The sequence below is a fragment of the Lepidochelys kempii genome, chromosome 27, assembly GCF_965140265.1.
Source record: "Lepidochelys kempii isolate rLepKem1 chromosome 27, rLepKem1.hap2, whole genome shotgun sequence".
In the NCBI taxonomy this organism is placed as follows: domain Eukaryota; kingdom Metazoa; phylum Chordata; order Testudines; family Cheloniidae; genus Lepidochelys; species Lepidochelys kempii.
This window is the reverse complement of record NC_133282.1, coordinates 14008322-14029240: the sequence shown is the minus strand read 5'-3', so window position 1 is coordinate 14029240 and position 20919 is coordinate 14008322. Positions and strand designations below refer to the sequence as shown.

At 51.6% G+C, this 20919-nt stretch overlaps 1 protein-coding gene across 7 annotated transcripts; it reads left to right on the top strand.

Moving 5' to 3' along the window:
• The first annotated feature begins 640 nt into the window (after window positions 1–640).
• On the top strand, window positions 641–20156 carry SNX11 (sorting nexin 11). 7 transcript variants are annotated; one of them, XM_073325716.1, is made up of 9 exons: window positions 641–742; window positions 9401–9917; window positions 10072–10182; window positions 13391–13442; window positions 14003–14089; window positions 15160–15260; window positions 15790–15888; window positions 16251–16463; window positions 18847–20156. In XM_073325716.1, the coding sequence occupies exons 4-9, from the start codon at window positions 13419–13421 to the stop codon at window positions 18974–18976; spliced, it is 654 nt and encodes a 217-aa protein (XP_073181817.1). In that variant the 5' UTR covers window positions 641–742; window positions 9401–9917; window positions 10072–10182; window positions 13391–13418; the 3' UTR covers window positions 18977–20156. The 7 variants fall into 7 exon arrangements, with proteins under 7 accessions (XP_073181817.1, XP_073181820.1, XP_073181818.1 ...); XM_073325719.1 differs by lacking the exon at window positions 9401–9917; XM_073325717.1 differs by lacking the exon at window positions 10072–10182 and having other exon boundaries at window positions 9450–9917.
• The last annotated feature ends 763 nt before the right edge of the window (window positions 20157–20919 follow it).

Sequence of the window (20919 nt, the reverse complement as noted above, 5' to 3'; positions counted from 1 at the left end):
ACTCTGAACCCTAGCAAAATTATGAATTTCAGCTCCCAGGCACGTCTTTTGAAGGTACTGCTCAGGTTTCCTTTCCTGACTGTAACCCCCTGTGAAGAGAGCACTATGTGGATGGGCGAGCTTTTCCCCTTGACATAGCTGTTGTCTCCATGTGCGCCAAAGCTGGTCTCTCTTACCAGCGGATGTTGGTCCAACGGAAAGATCTTACCTCACCCACCTTGTCCTCTTGTGAGGCTGTTGTATATACAGGGCACCAGGTGACCTCCACAAATAGGTGCATAGGTCAGATTCTGCCTCTTCCTCAGGGTGAGGACCTTCCAACACACCCAGACCCCAGTCTCTCCTATGCTCTCTTCCCCCCCCCCATCTCTCTCTCTCTCTCTCTCCCCCTGTCCTTCCCTCCTTTCTTTCTCTTCCTCCTCTTCACACTGTCTTCTTAGCCTCTTTTTTGTTTGCATCAGCCTCTTTCTTTCTTTTCTCCTGTCACTGTGTTCTTTCTTTCTTTCCCTTTTCTCATTCTATTCTTTCTCACTTTCATCCTAGTTTCTTCCTTCCTCCTCGCCAGCCTATCTACAGGGTGGGGTGGGTGACGTCCTGCCTAGGAGTAGAACTACATCTCCCATCCTGCCCCTGGCTCCACCGGAAGGAGCCCGGGAGCTCGGCTATAAGGGAACGGGAGCCGAGCCCCTCCGCTCTTAAAGGGGCCGCGCCGGCACTGGCGACCGCTGTCCTGGGGGAAGAGGTGAGGATTCGGCGCAGGGGGCGGTCTGCGAAGGGTGGGGGTGAGTGTTGGGGGGCGGGGGGAGCCACGTCCAAAGTGTGGGGGGGAATTGGGTAGGGGGGGAACCATGTCCAAGGTGGGGAGGGGAGGGAGCCATACCCAAAGGTGGGGGGGGGGAAGCGAGGGGGCAATGGGGAGGGAACCATGTCGGGGGGGGGGGAAGGAGAAGAGAGGGTGAAATGGGGAGGGGAGGGAACCATGTCGGGGGAGGGGGGGGGAAGGAGAAGAGAGGGTGAAATGGGGAGGGAACCATGTCGGGGGAGGGGGGGGAAGGAGAAGAGAGGGTGAAATGGGGAGGGGAGGGAACCATGTCGGGGGAGGGGGGGGAAGGAGAAGAGAGGGTGAAATGGAGAGGGGAGGGAACCATGTCGGGGGGGGGGGAAGGAGAAGAGAGGGTGAAATGGGGAGGAGAGGGGAGGGAACCATGTCGGGGGAGGGGGGGGAAGGAGAAGAGAGGGTGAAATGGGGAGGGGAGGGAACCATGTCGGGGGGGGGGAAGGAGAAGAGAGGGTGAAATGGGGAGGAGAGGGGAGGGAACCATGTCGGGGGAGGGGGGGAAGGAGAAGAGAGGGTGAAATGGGGAGGGGAGGGAACCATGTCGGGGGGGGGGAAGGAGAAGAGAGGGTGAAATGGGGAGGGAACCATGTCGGGGGGGGGAAGGAGAAGAGAGGGTGAAATGGAGAGGAGAGGGGAGGGAACCATGTCGGGGGAGGAGAAGAGAGGGTGAAATGGGGAGGGGAGGGAACCATGTCGGGGGAGGGGGGGAAGGAGAAGAGAGGGTGAAATGGGGAGGGGAGGGAACCATGTCGGGGGAGGGGGGGAAGGAGAAGAGAGGGTGAAATGGGGAGGGGAGGGAACCATGTCGGGGGAAGGGGGGAAGGAGAAGAGAGGGTGAAATGGGGAGGGGAGGGAACCATGTCCGAAGAGAGGGGGCATTGGGTAGGGGAGGGAACCACCATGTTCAAAGGGGCGGGGGAGAGGGGTGGATTGTTCTCTTTCCAAAGGGGCGGGGGCATCTCTCAAATTCTGCAGCTGGCCTGGAATGTAGCCCCCACCCTGCCCCGTAGCTGGTCAGCTGAGGGCTGAGACTGCCCACGGGCCTCTCTGGGTGTTTTTTTTAAAACTTTTGGGTGTTTTTTTTAAAGCACAGGTTACGGGGTTTTGTATGGGGCAAGTCTGAGGACAGATTCTAAAAGAGCTCAGTATGTTGGTTGCTGACCTTTTGGAAATGTGGGTGAAATCCTGAAGTGATTTCAAATTCCACTGAAGTCAATGGTAAACCTCCAATTTCAATGCAGTTAGGACGAGAGAGAGAGAGAGAGAGAGAGAGTGTCAGTCAGTCACAATTAGCACTTCTGAAAGCCTGGACCTTAGTTTAGGTGCTTAAACGAGAGCTGAGCTCTTCTGAAAACCTAGTTCCAACTGTAAGAAGTGTTGAGCCCTGTAAGTGCTGGCCCTGGATGTCTAGATGGATGTGGGCAGTGGAGGGATTAGTCTAGGGTTCCTTCACTAGAAGGGAGAGTCAAAGGAGAGTAAAGTCTGTCTTTGAAATCTACACAGTTTAAAAGAGAATCCTGTGCAAAATAGCTTCATCTAAAGATGACCTGCACAAGGAGGAATGAAACTGGATTTGTTCCCTTCTTTCCCTGCAAAGCCAACCCAAAAGATTTTCCCTGGCAATCTAGGTCTTCTCTAGCTCTTAACCTGGAAGTCTCTGTGCTGACTGGAGTCTTGATACCCCAGTAACCAAGATTACTGGTGTGGATTTCTAGACAGATGAGGCTAAGACCTGCACGCGGTGTGAAGGAAGAGAGAGTGCTGGTGGCGGTCACTTTTTTATTCAGACCGTTAAAAAACCCCAAGGATTTTGAAACATTTACTCAACAAACACTTGGGAGGAAAGCACATCCTGTCAAATAATGAGGAAGAAGAGGATGAGCATCCCCAAGGAGACATTTGAGTCGTCTAGGAACTTCTCCAGCAAAAGAGGCAAACCAGTGTTCCTTATTTTTAAGGCAAAAATAAGTCACTTTTAAATTTTTCAGGGGCGTGGAGCTGACTTCTTTTATACTTCACAACAAAAACGAAGGCCTAGCCTATATTCAAGGGTGCACTACTTGAATTTTAAATCAGTTTAAATACTGCCTTAGCTAAACCTAGTGAAGACACCCCTAATCAGCATGGTCACCCACAATTGTTTAAAAATCATGAGTCAGTCATGAGATCAGGTTAAAAATTATGAGATTCAGAGAATAAATATTGGGTTTTTTATTTGGCTTCTGGTTTTTGTCTCTGTAAGGGTCCTATTTTAAAGCATTTTTTCCACAACCATGAGGGCTGGTAACTTTTACAAAAAATTAAAGCTCAAACTGTCATGTGACTCCAGGAGCTGGGTCTTTAAGAAAAATTCCAAATATCGCAAGATTTGGCACCTCTGTTTCATGCAAATTAAAGATGGCAAGGAATCCAGTTAAGCTAAATCTACATAAACCAGGTTAAGATAATCCAATTTGAACTTTGCTTCTATAAATTTAAGTGTGTTCTGGTGCAATTTTGAATAGAGACATGACTCAAAGTTGCAATCCAACTTTCTTTGTAGGTTGCCTTTAAACATATAAAAATGCATTGGCAGTGTCTGAGACCGAAATTTTTCAGCCTTTGGAACCTTAAAGCGAAACTGACTACAAACAAAACTGAAAGCTATGCATCCGATGAAGTGAGCTGTAGCTCACGAAAGCTTATGCTCAAATAAACTGGTTAGTCTCTAAGGTGCCACAAGTCCTCCTTTTCTTTTTGCGAATACAGACTAACACAGCTGCTACTCTGAAACCTATTTCATTTATTTTCCTTGTCCAAGATGACAAATGCACCTCCTAACTCCCCCCACCCCCTGAAAAATCCACCAAACAATAAAGAGCAGAGTGACAAATTGGGTATTTTAATTCACTTCTAATTTAAGAGGTTCTAGATTTTTTTAAAAAGCATGTTTTTAAGCATTTTTAGGTTGAATCTGTCTCTTTAAACACAGTTGCAGCAAAAACTGGTTTCTGCGCCATGTAAGCTAGAGTTTTTGTAATGCAGCCACCAGGGGCTTTTTGTGTGGCCACAGCCTCCTGGATGGTGATGGGCAGGGGGGCAAAGCACTGGTCCCTGCCCCCTTCTGGAGCCCCACAAACATTGTAGGAGCAGATGATCAGTGGGAGTTCTCCACCTTCCTGGGGGTGGGGTGGGACTCAGGCTTCATCCCTGGGGTGGTGGATGGCAGGCTCTGGCCCTGTGGCGGTGGGCTCGTTCCCCCAGCAACAGGGCTTCATGCTCTGGCCCCAGGCTCATCCCCCACCATCGCCCTGACCCCTCCTGCCTCCTCTAGCCCTCCAATAGACCCCCAATCGCCATTGCACCCTCCCGCCTCCCTACCCATCTCCCCATCCAGGGCTTAATTTGTCCCCCAGCTTGCCAGGGCTCAGTAAGTCTGCTGTGAAAAGTAATAACACATCACTTTTCACTTAGCAGCCTTACTAGCCAGCAAGTCTAAAGAAAAAGAAAATCAACCAAAAGAGCAAAGCACCTTATTTGTGTTTCTATTCTGCTTAGGTCCAGTAAAGAATAGAGACAACTGTAGATAATTTTGTCTGCCCAAAAAAAATACATAAATAAATTACAATGATTTGGACATGTATAGGTGCATATTTATTTGTTTTTTCTAAAGTTAGTTAAGTATTTTAGGAAAAATTGCCAGAGTGGCCACCAGCAAGAGTTGGTGGCCATACTCTGAAGCCACCAAAAATTTTCTTGTGAGAACCCCGGTCTAAGCAGTCTGTTGTAGATGAGTCCAAATAGGGATAAATCCATGCTTAAAATCAATGTTTCTGGCTGTTCAAAGTGCTGTTCCACAGCCAATGACGACTGGGGTTAAGATCCTATCTACACTGTGAATATAACATTGTCTTCTGATTGTGCACATAGGGTCTCAGAGGCACTGTCGGGTATTTCCTGATCTCTAACGTACAAGGGAGCACCAGACAGAAGCACGTTCCTTAAAGCCGTTAGGCAGGGGGTCTTAAGGAATATCAGAGGAAATGCAAAGGCTAAAGCTCATAGTAACCAGGTCTTCAAAGGCAATTCCGAGAGGTCCAGATTCACTGTGCAGAGTGACATGAAAGGTCTCTCTCTCCCTTCTTGCCTCTTCTAATGTCTTGAAAATTATTCTGGAATAAGGTAGGGTATTGATTTCAAATAGATTAACTGTTCCTGATTAACTCCATGTGTGACTACTCCAGAACAGCGTTTCTCAAATGCGGCCACCAGGGGCTTTTCTTGCAGCCATGGCCTTCTGGGTGGTTATTGGGGTGTGTGTGTGTGTGTGGGGGGGAAACAATGGTCCCTCTCTGGAGACACACAAGCTGGAGGAGCAGGCAGTCAATGAGTTTCCCACCTTCCCGGAGTGCTGGAGTTGGCTTCAGCCCTGGGGTTGCAGGCTCCAGCCATGGGACTTTGGGCTCTGTTCCTCGAGCTCGCCACCCCTCTCATCACCTCTGGCCCCTGCTGCCCCCCCTAGTGCCCCATTGCTCCTGGCTCCCGCTGCTTCCGTACCCACCTCCCCATCCAGGGCTCAATTTGTCCCTAGGATTGCCAGGGCTGAGTAAGATTGCTGTGAAGAGTGATATTTGTGTGTGTGTTAATATCACTTTTCACAGCAGACTTAGTAGCTAGCAAGTCTAAAAAAAAAAAAAAGCCACCCAAAAAGCAAAAGAAACAATAAGAAAAAATACAAGAACGTGCAAAGCACCTTATTTGTGTTTCTATTCTGTTTGGGTCCAGTAAAGAATAGAGACAACTGTACATTATTTTTATTATTGAGTCTGCAAAAAAACCCAACTCCTTCCTAAATTAATTACAATGATTTGGATATGAATATGTGCATATCATTTGTTTTTCCTAAAGTTAATTAAGTATTTTAGGAAAAATTGTCAGAGCGGCAAAATTTGTTGTGAGAACCCCTGCAGAATAAGAGTAAGACTGCTTTATTCTGAACCAGAGCTTAATCCATTGCTGATTCAGATAGTATCAACATATGGAGTAAATCAGAAATCACCTCCCATGTAGACGAGTCCTAAATATCTGTCTTGATCCTCCCTCACTCTTATTTCTCAGGCTCCTGGCTGATTTGGGCACATGAGCTAGGCTGTGTCCTCTCTGCCATTCAGTTGCTGGAAAATTGAATTCTTCTTCCTTCCAATTCTGTGCCATTCCATTAGGCACATTTTGATTCTCCTCTTCCCCTTCTGTGTGTTTCTAACCTAGCTAAGCCAACAGGAGGTCAGACTAGATGATCATGATGGTCCCTTCTGGCCTTATGAGATTATGAGAACAGGGCTGATGCTTTTAAACTACTTTATGTGTGCAATACTGTTAACCATACATCTCTGGGGAGGAGAGGGAACATAGGGGATAAGCCATCTGGTGCCGGTTCTATTGTCTGAGCACCTTCCATTACTGCATTAAGTGCTGTGACTAACATCTCTCATGTGTGTGTGGCCTGTTCTTTCTCTCATCCTCTCCCGCGGGGGAGAACTGTGGATGCAGTGCCTTGTTTGTTCCGATGGCCCGCACTCAAAATTGGGGCCATATTTCCAGACCTACTGCACACCCAGCAGCTCCCATTGTAGTATCTAGGTGCTGAGCATTTCTGGAAATTTGGCCCTCACTTAGGGACCTAAATGGAACGAGCCTGGTAAATTAGGAATAGGTGGAAGGGGACTTTTCCTGCGTGAGGGAAGCTTTCAGTTTGGGTAGCCTGACACAAAGCGCAAGGTGGGTGGGGGTGAGGGAATATCTTTCATTGGACCAACTTCTGTTGGTGAGAGAGATGAGTTTTCCAGCTTAGTCTATGGCTACACTACGCAGCTTTTAGTGACACGGCTGTGCTGTGAAGTGAAGTGGCCTAACGCCTCTCCAGTCATGGGATGGGGGAAGAAGCAGGGGGGCGGGGGAGCGGGTTTTAGAGATTGTTATAGTGAGCATCCAGTGGCTATTCAGTTCATGATTTTTAGTATCTAGCAAAGTTATGGATTTAAGCCCCCAGGCTCATCTTTTGAGAGTGTTGTGCAGGTTTCCTTTGAGGATGAGGACTGAGAGGTCAGATATGGAGTGATCACTTTGTGAAAAGTGTTCATAGAATCATAGAATCATAGAATATCAGGGTTGGAAGGGACCCCAGAAGGTCATCTAGTCCAACCCCCTGCTCAAAGCAGGACCAATTCCCAGTTAAATCATCCCAGCCAGGGCTTTGTCAAGCCTGACCTTAAAAACCTCTAAGGAAGGAGATTCTACCACCTCCCTTGTCATCCACAAGTGACAGTGTTTTAGTCATGTATGATTTTTTTTTTTTCTGTGCGAGTTCATTCGCAAGCATAGTGATTCTCGGTTCACCCACTTAGTTGTTGCTGGAGTATTTAGCACTGGAGGCGGTGTACCATGTGTTGTGATAGGCATATGTGGGATCCAGGGATCTTGCAAGGTGTGTTGTGAGGAGTGTTGATCGTTGTAACAGTGGAGATATGTCTACGGGTTTCGCATCTGTTGTTCTGGTGAGATCTGGTGCTGCTTCGAGTTGGTGTGCCCTAGTGTGTGGGGAGCTTGCTTCTGATGATGATTGTGGAGAGGTTGGGGGGTGTTTTGAAGGCCAGAAGAGGGGTTCAGGAGGGATTTTTTTTTTTGTAGATGTGGTTCCCATTGAGTATAGGTTGTAATTGTTTGACAATACCCAGTATGGGTTCCAGTGTTAGTGGTAGGTGACAGATAGGGTTGTGTGGTTGGAGTGAGTTTTATTTCTGTATTGAAGCAGGTTCAGGGCATTGGAGTGGCACGTTCCAAAATAAAGAACGAGGAGGACTTGTGGCCCCTTAGAGACTAACCCATTTATTTCAGCATACGCTTTCGTGGGCTAAAGTCCACTTCATCAGATGCATGTAGTGGAAAATGCAGTAGGAAGATATAGATACAGAGACCATGAAAAAATGGGGGTTGCCATACCAGCTCTAACGAGACCAATCGATTAAGGTGGGCTGTTATCCACAGAAGAAAAACTTTTGTAGTGATGATCAGGGTGGCCCATTTCAAACAGTTGACAAGAAGGTGTGAGTAACAGTAGGGGGAAAATAATACTAAAATTAGTTGGTGTAATCGCTCCTCCACTCCCAGTCTTTATTTCAAGCCTAATTTAATGGTGTCCAGTTTGCAGATTAATTCCAGTTCTGCTGTTTCTCATTGGAGTCTGTTTTTGTTGTTGAATAATTGCGACTTTTAGGTCTGTAATTGAGTGTCCAGGGAAGTTGAAGTGTTCTCCGACTGGTTTTGAATGTTATAATTCTTGAGATCTGATTTGTGTCCATTTATTCTTTTGCATAGAGACTGTCCGGTTTGGCCAATGTACATGGCAGAGGGGCATTGCTGGCACATGATGGCACATATCACATTGATAGATGTGCAGGTGAACGAGCCTCTGATAGCGTGGCTGATCTGATTGGGTCCTATGATGGTGACCCTTGAATAGACATGTGGACAGAGTTGGGTTCCTGGGTTAGTGTGTTTGTTGTGCGGTGTGTGGTTACTGGTGAGTATTTGCTTCAGGTTGGGGGGCTGTCTGTAAGCGAGGACTGGTCTGTCTCCCAAGGTCTGTAAGAGTGAAGGACTGTCCTTCAGGATAGGTTGTAGATCCTTGATGATGCACTGGAGATGTTTTAGTTGGGGGCTAAAGGTGATGGCTAGTGGTGTCTTGTTACTTTCTTTGTTGGGCCTGTCCTGTAGTAGGTGACTTCTGGGTACTCTTCTGGCTCTGTCAGTCTGTTACTTCACTTCAGCAGGTGGGTATTGTAGTTGTAAGAACACTTGATAGAGATTTTGTAGGTGTTTCTCTGTCTGAGAGGTTGGAGCAAATGCAGTTGTATCTTAGAGCTTGGCTGTAGACAATGGATCATGTGGTGTGGTCTGGGTGAAAGCTGGAGGCATGTAGGTAGGCATAGCGGTCAGTAGGTTTCTGGTATAGGGTGGTGGTTATGTGACCATCGGTTATTAGCACTGTAGTGTCCAGGAAGTGGGTCTCTTGTGTGGACTGGCCCAAGTTGAGGTTGATGGTGGGATGGAAATTGTTGAAATCATGGTGGAATTCCTTAAGGGCTTCTTTCCATGGGTTCAGATGATGATGATGTCATCAATATAGCGCAAGTAGAGTAGGGGCGTTAGGAGATGAGAGCTGAAGAAGCGTTGTTCTAAGTCAGCCATAAAAATGTTGGCATCCTGTGGGGCCATGCGGGTACCATAGCAGCGCCGCTGACGTGAAGGTATACATAGTCCCCAAAAGTGATCACATTCATGTTCCAGAATGTGATCTACTTCTCTGGCGGAGTGTCCTTGTTTGGTGTCTTTCTCTCACCAACAGAAGTTGGCTCAATAAAAGATATTCCCATACCCACCTTGAAGGTGTTAAAGTGTGTATCCTGGATTTCCCCCCCTTATGACAGGAGAGGTGTAAATGGGTCACTTCACCTTGAATGGTCTCTTGAAATATATGCTAACTTCCTACAGTATGCTAAATAATCTGTTCCACCTTGTATTTAGCTGTGACGCTGAGTACACTTCCTGGACCTCGTGTCTCTCTCGCCAACAGAAACTGGTCCAATAGAAGATATTACCTCACCTACCCTGTCTCACTCATATTCTGGGAGCAACATGGCTACAACAACACTGCATACAAAGCCATAAATCCATCCCTCAAAAACAGTCTACAAACAATCAAGCTGGAAGAGGTGAAGCCAGGATGCCCTGGGCAGGCTCAGCCCTCCAGCTGCCCCAATGAGTGACCCAGATGTGTCTGCAATATATAAAGCAAGCTGAACTGGTTTAAGAACCTTGTCTCTGAAATCTGCAGGGTCCCACTGGCTGGACGATTGCCACCATTTGTTGTTGTATCTGTTTCTCTTCAAACTATTGAGAGTGAAAGCTAATTATGTTGTAGAACAGGTATTGCAAACAGCTTAAGTCAGAAGCATTTAATGGTGCATCAGATCAACTGATGCCATCCAGTACAACTTGGAATTACTGAAGGGATGCAGTAAAGGAAGTGGTTTGTATGACGGTACTGTGCTAATATTTCTGCTATGTAACTTAATTGCTAAAGCTTGGTGACTAATAATACACGGGTCTCCTTTGGCACCTCTTATTCAGGGCTTACCAAATACTTTACAAAGGTTAATTAACCCTGTGCTGGGTGTTGCTATCTGTGTTTACAGCACCATGGAGTCTGGTTTCTGATGGGCTCCTGTGTACGACCACAGCACAAATGACGAATATAATTACAAATGGGGGAAGGTGAGGCACAAGGGTTCTGCTGCTTGCTCCAGGTGAGTCAGTGCATCAGAAGAGCTAGAAATAGAGGCGCAGTCTCTTGCTCTAACCACTAGATGACACTGCCTCCACTGTATAGCTTATCAAGACAACTTGGGAGGCTGGCTTTTTGGATTCCACCACACAGGTTAAAGTGTAATCCTTCCTCAGGTTCCATTGGTGTTGGCAAAACAGGATATTGAAGCAAATAAGTTGTGATAAGACTGAAAACTGGGGGTAGGGGGGCTGTAAAGCTTCAGAAGATGGGATCTCTGTTTGCCCCTTTTTTTGCCACAATCTCATCCATGTGATCACAAGAACTAGTTTCAGAGTAACAGCCGTGTTAGTCTGTATTTGCAAAAAGAAAAGGAGTACTTATGGCACCTTAGAGACTAACCAATTTATTTGAGCATGAGCTTTCGTGAGCTACAGCTCACTTCATCGGATGCAGTGAGCTGTAGCTCACGAAAGCTCATGCTCAAATAAATTGGTTAGTCTCTAAGGTGCCACAAGTCCTCCTTTTCTTTTCACAAGAACTAGGAGTCACCAAATGACATTAACAGGCAGCAGATTTAAAACAAACAAAAGGAAGTATTTTTTCCACACAACGCAGTGTCAGCCTGTGGAACTGCTTGCCAGAGGATGTTGTGAAGGTCAAGACTATAACAGGGTTCAAAAAAGAACTAGATAAATTAACGGAGAATAGATCCATCATTGGCTATTAGCCAGGATGGGCAGGGATGGTGTCCCTAACCTCTGTTTGCCAGAAGCTGGGAATCGGCGATAGGGGATGGATCACTTGATGATTCCCTGGTCTGTTCATTCCCTCTGGGGCACCTGGCACTGGCCACTGTCGGAAGGCACGATACTGGGCTGGATGGACCTTTGGTCTGACCCAGTATGGCCGTTCTTATGTTTGCTAGGCTGGGTTGAGATTTTATTATGGTGAACTGCAAAAATCAATCAAGTTCCCAGCATGGGGAGTGAATGAAAGTTGCAGCTGTTTTAAGAGGATAACTTCCTCTGAGGTCTAGCAAAAGCTGAGACCATCTTCAGCCATCCTCTTGTGCACGTACACATTCAGGACCTAATGAATCCAAAGGGCAGGCTTACATTTCTCTGCCTGCAGGGCTGGTCTTGAAACCGCCAAAAATGTATGGAGAACTGGGTGGAACTTACCTGTCCTTTCGACTGATCTCTCTCGGTTTTTGAAGAACTGAACTAACGTCCTGTCTGATCACCAATTATTTCTTACGCTGCGTATTACCGCAGCACCCGGGACATCATTGTGTTAGGCAAAGTACAAACACAGAGGAAAAAAGGCTGTTTCTGGCTAGAAATGTAACCTAGCTGTAAAGGAAGACTGGCTGGCAGAAGTACCAGTTACCTTGGAGGGGAAATATCCTTCCCACTCCTTGGCACAGGTTGAAAATCTAGTGAGGCTGATTCAACCCTCCACCTTTCCAAGGTAGAGTAACAGAGTCCACACAGGCTCTTTGAACTAGACCTTAAAAGCAGGGGTCCTCTCTGTCCTGCGTGGCCAAAGATCTTGGGTCACCCTTCCTGTGAAAGGGCCTTTGCTTAAAACAACCTCTGTGACTGTTGCGCTGTACAGCAGCTGGCTACCATTTCCCCCCCCGCTCCCCCCCCAGAGCTGGCCGCATTTTAGTGGCGCCATGCACAGAGAGATCGGAAAGTGCTCTGGGATGAGAGGTGCTACACAGGTAAAATGTTCTCATAAGAACATAAGAGTGACCCTACTGGGTCAGACCAAAGGTCCATCTAGTCCAGTATCCTGTCTTCCAACAGTGGACAGTGCCAGGTGCCCCAGAGGGAATGAACAGGACAGATAATCAAGTGATCCATCCCCTGTCGCTCATTCCCAGCTTCTGGCAAACAGAGGCTAGGGACACCATTCCTGACCATCCTGCCTAACAACCATTGATGGACCTCCATGGATTTATCTAGTTCTTTTTTGAACCCTGTTATGGTCTTGGCCTTCACAACATCCTCTGGCAAGGAGTTCCACAGGTTGACTGAGCTTAACAACAGTTTTCGAATGGTTGCTACGGGCCAGCTGTAGGTCTCCTGAGCCACAGTGGGTGCTATTGCTTATCCAGACACAAGCTTCCTTACAACATGTGGGAGCATGGCCTCTGGATCCCTGCTGGGCTGGGACGCTCAGACCTGAACCTGGCCCTCTCTCTGAGGGGGAAGGCTGAGCATCGCCGCTAGGATAGCCTCTCCGAGGACCTGTCTTCCCGTACCGCTCTAGCGCTTCAGTGAAGACGCTCATTGGCCGATGGGAGAGCTTCTGTTGGCGCGGTTAATCCCTCTCCCGGAGAGGTGGTGGCTACGTTGGCGGGAGAAGCTCTCCCGTCGCCACGGCGCTGTCCACACGGGGGTTAGGTTGGTATAACGACGTCGCTCGGGTTGTTTATTTTTCACACCCCCTGAGTGAGGCGCTGAAGCCGACGTAGGTCTGTAGCGTAGAGCTGGCCGGAGTTGTAGCCTTTCTGATGCAGTACTCGGGTTATGGTGGGGGAACTCCCTTTGCAGGAGATCAGCACCTTTGTTGGCTGAGCTTGTGAGGCCGGGCGCTCAATCTGATGGCCTCCGTCTGTACTCCGGTAACTTCTGAACGTGGCATCTGATCAATTCCACATGGTTCTAGGCATCCATGGGGGGAACCATATTGATTTGGGGGCTGTACAGAGCCCTTGTCAACCCTTTAGCAGATGCACAGCTTCAAGACTTCTGCAAATGGGCTGTAGATCAAAGAACTAGTTGATGGCACCCATTACCGCCTTTCAGTAGAACGCCACCCCTGTCTCCGCTCTGCCTGTCCTCCCAATGGGTTAGCACCTTGACACCCTGAATGACTAATCTCCCAGACACAAGAGAAGTAACAATGGTGGGGGAAGGGGACGGGCACATGGAGGTGAGGAATGGAGGACCCTGGCATGGGGGGAAGCAGAAGAAGGGTGCACACAGCTGTGGGGCAAAACAGGGGGAAAATGGGGTACCCTGGTGTAGGGGGAGGGGGTACAGAATCTCTAGCAGGGGGGAGATTGGGGGACCCTGGTGTGGAGAGTAAGAAGGACTGGGAATGGGGGCATCACCTTCAACTGAACATGTGAGCCTGTAATGAGTCCAGGCACACGTGTAGCTTAGGATCATCTCTGCTTCGTCTAACTGAGGGTCTGTTTGTTTTCATCTGGACAGATGCTTCCCTCTGGGCTCTGGCTGTAGGATGTTGGAGAATCAAGAGCAAGAAGTAAGGCTCTCCCGAGTTTCTGCCGTTTCCTGTTCCATGTTTGGGGGGCTGGCAGGTTGGGGGGATGTATGGAGCCTTTGAATTCAGTCAAAGATTGAACCCTAGTGTGAGCACCTTAATGCTAGCAAAGCGGGAGGTACACATACGGGGAAGAGGTGGGCAGCCCTTAGCTGGTACCCAGGGGGATAACGTAAAGTGTTTTACAGGGTCAGGTGGGGGGATTAGTCAGAGTGGTCAGGGCAGGCGCTGTCTGCTTAGCATGGCAGCAGCAGTGTGGGCCTTTAAGGGTAGGATGGGGTGGGAGGATTATAGTTTGGGGGAATCACCGGGTAGAACGAACCTCAGAGTATGGCTGGGACACTTCCCCATCAAAGTCTGGTGCTGCTGAGGTCAGTACCCAGCCTTTCAAAGGCAGCACCGCTTGCCTGTTCCTGCCACTTGCAGACCTTGCCACCAGCTGTGGGTTACAGCTGGGTGACAGGAAGTCAGGGACAGGCTGTTCGGGATGGGGTCATTGTGAACATCTCCTTGGAGTTCGGCAACAGGTTCTCTGCCCTCAGGAGCTGACCACGGTGCGTGTTCAGGACCCTCGGCTCCAGAACGAAGGCTCCTGGAATTCCTACGTGGATTATAAAATCTTCCTCCATGTAAGTGCAGAGCGGCTCCGGGGGGGACATAGGAATGGAGCTGAGCAGCACAGGCCTGCCTGACGCGGCACCATGCTGTCACCTCTCCCCCGTGAAAAGGTGTAAAACGCCACATTCCAATCTGGCACCACTTTGCAGCCGTGTCTGAGACGGTGCAGGGTGCTGGCCAATCGGAGCCCCAGGGCCGCTGCACTCCAACTAATTCAAATCCCAGCATGGTCCACTCAGTCCCTTCGGCAGGATTCAGGTCTGGGGAGCTTGCTTAGCCCTGTACAGTGCTTTAACTAGTTGATCTTTAGATCATCTCTGACTCCTACCCATGAGGAAAGCCATCTCTGCAGGCCCCTATCTAGATTAGTAGCCCTCAACCAGGGATCCGGGGCCCCCGGGGGGGGGGGGGGGGTCACGAGCAGGTTTCCGGGGGCCCAGGGCAGAAAGCCAAAGCCCCGCCACATGGGGCTGAAGCCTGGGGCCCTGAACCCTGCTACCCGGGGCTGAAACTGAAGCCTGAACAACTTAGCTTTGCAGGGCCCCCTGTGGTGAGGGTCTCCGGGCAATTGTCCTGCTTGCTGCCCCCTAACGCCTGCCCTGGCTTTTATATGCAGAAAACCAGTTGTGGCACAGCTGGGCCGTGGAGCTTTTAAAGCATGTTGCAGGGCCTCACAAAGGAAAAGGTGGAGAGCCCCTGATGTAGGGAATTAAATGATCCCTAGCCCCTTGGTGTCGGAGCAGGTTCCAGCAGCGAGTTGGGGTCATGATTGGGGTCATGATTAGAGCCATTCCAGGCTCTCAGCTCCATGTTCAGGCCATGACACCATGCTGTCCCCCAACTCGTTTGCACGTAAAGTCCTGTTGCTTCTCCTGACATCAAAAGATTGGCTTGGACCCTCCGCTTGCAACTTAATACCATGTTCTGGTTCAGATCAGAACGTTCCCCTGGGAGCACAGGACAGCAGGACCTTATGGGAAGAATGAGCTGGCATTGAAGGGCGATCTGACCCCACACCCCTGGGGCATCTTACAGGGAGCTGCCTCTGATCTTTCCCTTCCTCCCGCGTCTCGTTTCACAGACCAACAGCAAGGCCTTTACTGCCAAGACCTCGTGCGTGCGCAGACGGTACCGTGAGTTCGTGTGGCTGAGGAAGCAGCTCCAGAAAAACGCTGGCTTAGTGTGAGTGTGAAATTCCTCCTGTGCCTCCCTGATGCCAGATGCCAACTTCCCCTTAGCACAGAGGTGCTGGGTATCCTGACCCTCCGTAGGATAAGGCACTGTAGGCAGAAGAGAGCGGGGGAAATAGAAACTGGCCCAAAAGGTTGGCTGCACCCACAGATTCTAAGTCAGGTGAGCTGGGTTCTAGTAACTGTGACCGGGGGCCAGTCATGTGGCGTGAGCGAGTGCCCAGCACCAAAGTAGATGCCTAAACAAAGGCCTTGAACTCGGCACCCAAAGCGCTCACCCCGCTGGGCAACCTCTCGCTTGCAGGGGATGGAAGGGTGTCTAAAGCTCCAGCTGTGGAAATGCTGGCTGTTCCTGGGCCCAGAATCTCTACAATCGCCCAAGGTTGGCGGTGGGAGAAAACGTGCAAACGGCAAGAGCACAAGGCTGGCTCCGAGCCGCTTTTCCCACCAGGTCCGTCCCATGGCACCTTGTTCCGTCTCTGGATACCGAGCCGTTTCCTTCCTCTGCTCTGTTCCCTCAGGCCTGTCCCGGAGCTGCCAGGGAAATCCACCTTCTTTGCAGGCAGCACCGATGAGTTCATTGAGAAACGGAGACAGGGGCTCCAGCAGTTCCTGGAGAAGTGAGTGGAAGGGATGCAGCTCTCCCACACGGCTCGCTTGGTGCCTAAAATGGGTTGGGGCAAGGGCTATTTCGCTCCAAAGCCCTGCTTCCCAGGAGGAAAGAAGACTGCCTAACTGCTCCGTTCCCCCAGGCTTGAGGGTGGTGGTGGTCTGGAGTCAGAGAAGAGTGTTCCCACTAGAGAGCCTGAGCTGGGAGAGGGTAATGTTAGTTTTTGGGGGGGGGGAGCAGGAAAATGCTCACTATCCTCTTCAGCAGGATCCTCCCCTGCCCTTGCTGTCTACCAGCCCCTGTGGCTGGTACGCAGGCCTGGGGGACTATACCGCATTCTGCATTGTCCCCTCACTTCCTGTCTCTCTCCAGGGTGGTGCAGAACGTGGTCCTCCTGTCAGACAGCCAGTTGCATCTCTTCCTGCAGAGCCAGCTGTCGGTGCCAGAGATCGAGGCATGCATGCAGGGCCAGAGCCCCCTGACCGTCACGGACGCCATCCTCCGCTACGCCATGTCTAACTGCGGCTGGGTGCAGGAAGAAGACACCCGCCCTGCGCTCGGGGCTAGGGCAGAACTCCACGGCAGGTACTGGGAGCCATCTGAGGGGCTTGCTGGCAGTGAGACTGATAGCTGGAACTAGGCTAAGAACCAAGCCCCTTTCCATGTTTGGAGCTGGAGATCAGTTGGAACCTGGCTGTGCCCTCTCCAGACAAGGCAGTGGCTATGGGCCTTACCGCAACTTAGCCACTGCATCAGCTGTTGTGACCAAGTGGGGTCTAATGTGCTTGGTATGATCCTCCCAAAGAACACACCACATCCAAATAGGGACGTGGCTTTAATTCACACAATCCCCAGCCCCCATCTGCTCCTGAGCGCCCCAGGACTCGTCACGGCCTGCTTGGAGGATTTCTCCCCGCCGTGCTCCATCTGCCCGGAAGGAGCAGTCCAGAGTCCCATCGCTGCTCTGTGCTCACCAGGGGCCTCTGGCGCATCCTTTCATCAGGAGCAAAGGTTTGGCACTCTGGAGTGATGGGGGCCGCATATCCGAAGGGCTCAGCTCCCCTTTGGGCACCAAAACAATCACACGCCGCTTTCCTGATGCTCCCTGTGTTGAATGCGGAGCCCGCACCTGACTCATCTAATACCCACTTCCCTTGGCCTTTCCCCTACTGCACAGCCGGGCTCGCACATCCTGGTTTAGGCCCAAGGCAAACCCAGACCGTGTCCTGAGCAACTCAGACTGGCACGGGTGAGGAATGATGGTCATTCTCCAGTGGCAAAGCTGCCTTGTGGCTGACGTGGCTCTGCCCGGGGGGAGTCGCCTCCACCTTCCTTGCTGGAGGGGAGGGATCCTGTGACCCGAGCACCCTCTGGGAGGGGAGGGATCCTGGAAGGGGAAAGGACACCACCAGACAAGCTCCTGCGCGTCCCCACCCGTGGCCCCAGTGGTAATCTTGTAACAGGAGAAGCGTCTCGTGCTCAGGATTTGTACCAATTTCCATTACTCAGTGAGTCGGTTTCTGCAGCCTGCCAGCTGCCCCTCTCCTCTAGGGGGGAGTCGTTGGGTCAGGGAGCTGGTAGTTGGTGCAGGATTGGGATCCTGCATGGCCTGTGGTCCTCACCCTCAGCCCCTCTACTGCAGCACCAAGAGTAGAATCTCTCTAAGCCTCCTGTGTGATGTGGGGGGAGCCACCCCCTCACCTCTGAGCAACCATTTAATAGAGAAGTGCTGTCGTGCGGCCTCTTGCAAGACCTCAAGGCACCTGTCCCCAGGGTATGGCGGTGCTGAGAATACTTTGTATTCCGCTGCCCTCCGAGCACAGAGGCTCCTATGCACCAGCAGCTGTGCAAAATCCTAGTTCCTGGAGGAGTGGAGATGCGTTTCTCACCCTGGCAAACCGGAAGGGAGGTGAATAGAGCCATGACAAGATCGTCGTGCCTAGGCTCCTTGAACATCTGCTGTAAGCCACTGTGGAGGCAAATGAATCCAGCTGCATTGCTTGTGTGTTCCCTTGCCAATTAACCAAATTCTTTAATTGGTGCTGGGTCCCCCCCACCAGTTAGGAAGACCCTGGGGTGGGCTCAGTCCAGGCCTAGCTGAGATTCCTTGTGTCCCTGTGCTCCTCCGGGGGGATCAGTTTCTGGCTCGGAATATCAAGCCTCTCACTCTTGGTTTTAAATAGCAGGAGAGGAGGTGTGGGCGGGCTGCAGCCCAAGACTCATTTTTAAGAGAGCCCCCGCCCCGGTTTAACGAAGGGTTTGGAATGGGCGCGGTGAGCTGGGCTGACGGGTAGGTATCCATGCAGCTCGGCAGGCTAGATGCTTCGCCGGCTCAGCTGCCCGTGCTCTAAGCCCCTCCCTGGCAACACCTGTCCTGGCCGCACCATGGGATTCACCCATCTCTTTCCCCTCCCCTCCCCTCTTCGCAGAGGGCTCTGTGCTGTTTTCGGTGGATGGGGCACCTGGAAGTGGAGGAGGGTGCAGGGGCGTGCGGAGCTGGAGGAGAGGAGCTGCTGGCTGGCTGAGCAGGTTGCACCTGTCCTCCTCCTTGGGCCAGCTGCGGAAGAGGCCCCCGTGGAAGCCTGGAGAAGCGGCTGCAGGCAGATGGGGGCAGGTGGCTGAAAGGAAGCCGCCTGCTGCTCTCTCCCCGCTCCGTGGGAGCACTTGGGCAGAGGTGGATCTGGAGTAGGGCAACTTTCCCAGCCCCCCCGCTGCTCCTCCCAGGATTGCTGGGGTCGGGGGCCAGGCTTCAGAGCACTCGGGTCCTCATGCTGCTGTCAGCTTGGCCCCAGCACTCACAGGAGCCGGGGGTAGGGTGGAACGAGCGAGGTGCTCACACAACTTCTCTGCCAGTGGCTCACTGCTGTTACACGGGGCAGGGTGCTTGTGCAGCTCTGGACAGCTGGGGCGGTGCATCTTGCCTTGAACCCCTCTTCCTTCCTGACTTTCTTGTGCCTTCTCTCCGTAGCTGCGCTGGTCTCGGAAGCCCCCCTGTTCGGAGCTGCCTGAAACCCCCTTCGTGCTGGAGCGACTTCGGCCTGGAAGACAACCACTCGGATAGCCTGGATTCTCCCACGAAGCAGCCGGAGACGGAATAAGCAGCACAAACGATCTTGTACGCCCTGTCTGGGAGCAGCGGCTCTTGCTCTGCGGAGAGCTGAGGAGGGCAGCTGAGTGGCTCCCATTGGTGCAGGATTGGGACCCTGCATGGCATGTGGTCCTCACCTTCAGCCCCTCTATTCCCAGAAGCTTGTGGCCACTTCCTGCCGCCTCTGGACGGTCCTCTTATGAGGCAGGTGCTGGGTGAATACACAGCTGAGCTGTACGAAAAGGGAACCAGTGCTTAGTAGAACCTAAGTTTGTTACTCCCCAGGGCTGTGTCATGCTCTTGTGGGGGGACCTGTGTGTATTAGGGATGGGGGCTGTTTGAAAACAAAAGCCAGCTCCCTTGATCTTGGCTTGATCCTCCGTCCCCTTGGAGCTGGGTCATGGAGGCGGATGCTCATCTGTGCAGAGATCCTCCAGGAGAGAGGTTGTCTGGATCCCTGGGCTGAGCTGCTGTCCCTCCTTGTCCAACAGATCAGGCAGCTGTCCCAGCAATGCCCAGGGAATTCTCGTTCTTAGAACTAGAATTAAGTCTTGGTAGCATTCCCCTCTGAAAAACCACCGGCCACGTAGGCACGAGCGGTGCTCCTTTGCACATCCGAGAGCCACATTTAAACAGCTGCTGAGCCGGAAGCCCACATGCTGGGTATGGATACCACCTCCACACCTGGGTACTCCTAGCCCGGCTTGGCCTGCAGGCTGCGTGCAGCTGGAATGAGCCAATGAGCTTTCCCTAGGGGCTCTATATTGCAGGATTGATTCCTCCATTGCAGCAGGGGTGGGGGAATGTGTTGTGGTGGGACAATGAGGCCAGAAGGTTTTGTTTGTGCTCCCCTTTTGTGTGGGACACCCCTCAAGCTGGGCTTTCTTGCAGGAGAACAACCCTTTTGGCTAGCACAGACCTGCCTAACGGCTCAGAGGGCAAAGGGGAAGGGCAAAGGGTGGTGATCCCTGTAGCCAGCCATAAGGGAGCAGAACTGAAGAAAGAATCCCTTAGTAAAGAATGGGCAATCCCACGCTGCAGCTTCCACCAGGGCCTCTCTGCTTTCAGCCCATCGGGTCCATTTACTCTGCTGCTCCCTGTATCTTTCCACCAGCCCGTCGTCTGGCATTGTCCTGGCTCAGAGGGCAGAGCTGAGGTGCTCTGGCCTGCAATAAATGTGAAGCATGTGAGCTACTGGGTGCTGGTGATTTACGTCTGGTGGAGAATGGGGCTGATGTATCTTAAGCAATAGGCTTGGGGCAGGGTAAGATGCCATCAGAGACCATCCCTGCGTCTGTCGCACTGGGCACTAGATTGTGACAGCTGATTAGTGTCCAATTGCAGCTGTGTGTGTGGGGGCAGGGGGGCGAAAGGGCTTTTCCTCCAGGCTGGGCTCCCCAAATAATACATCCCTGCTAGGGCATCTTTCACTCAAGGCTCCTACAGGGCCGGACAAATGGGCCTCGGTATTATCCTCCGTCTCTGCAGGGCGAGAGAACCTGCTTCTCTCGGGCTCCGTGGGACGCTTGGTCAGGAGACCCAGCCCGAGCTGGCTTTAGTACTGCTGAAAGGGGATGGAGCGGCGTGGCCGGGGAGCAGAGGGGCTTGGTTTCTGGGGCACGTGCATGTGGCTTTGGGGTGGGAGGGACACAAGGACGTAGGCCCAGTTATGTCCTTGCGCTCCTTCCTTGGGCTGCGGCAGGGGGCTGACCAGCGGCAGGGCCCTAGAGAACGGCGGAGAGGCTGCCTGCTGAGCGGGCACCTGGCGGTGGCCAGGCTCTGCTATTCGGTGCCCAGAGCTCAGCAGGGGTGGGTGACCTGCGGGCTGGGCTGGCGGAAGGTGAGGGCCGCCCTGCAGCCAGGAAGGCAACCCGCGACGCTTAGCAAGGCTGGAGTCCGTTTCCCTCCCGGCGCCTGCCGTATTCACTAGCAGAGCCCGCTCTGAGCGGGGGG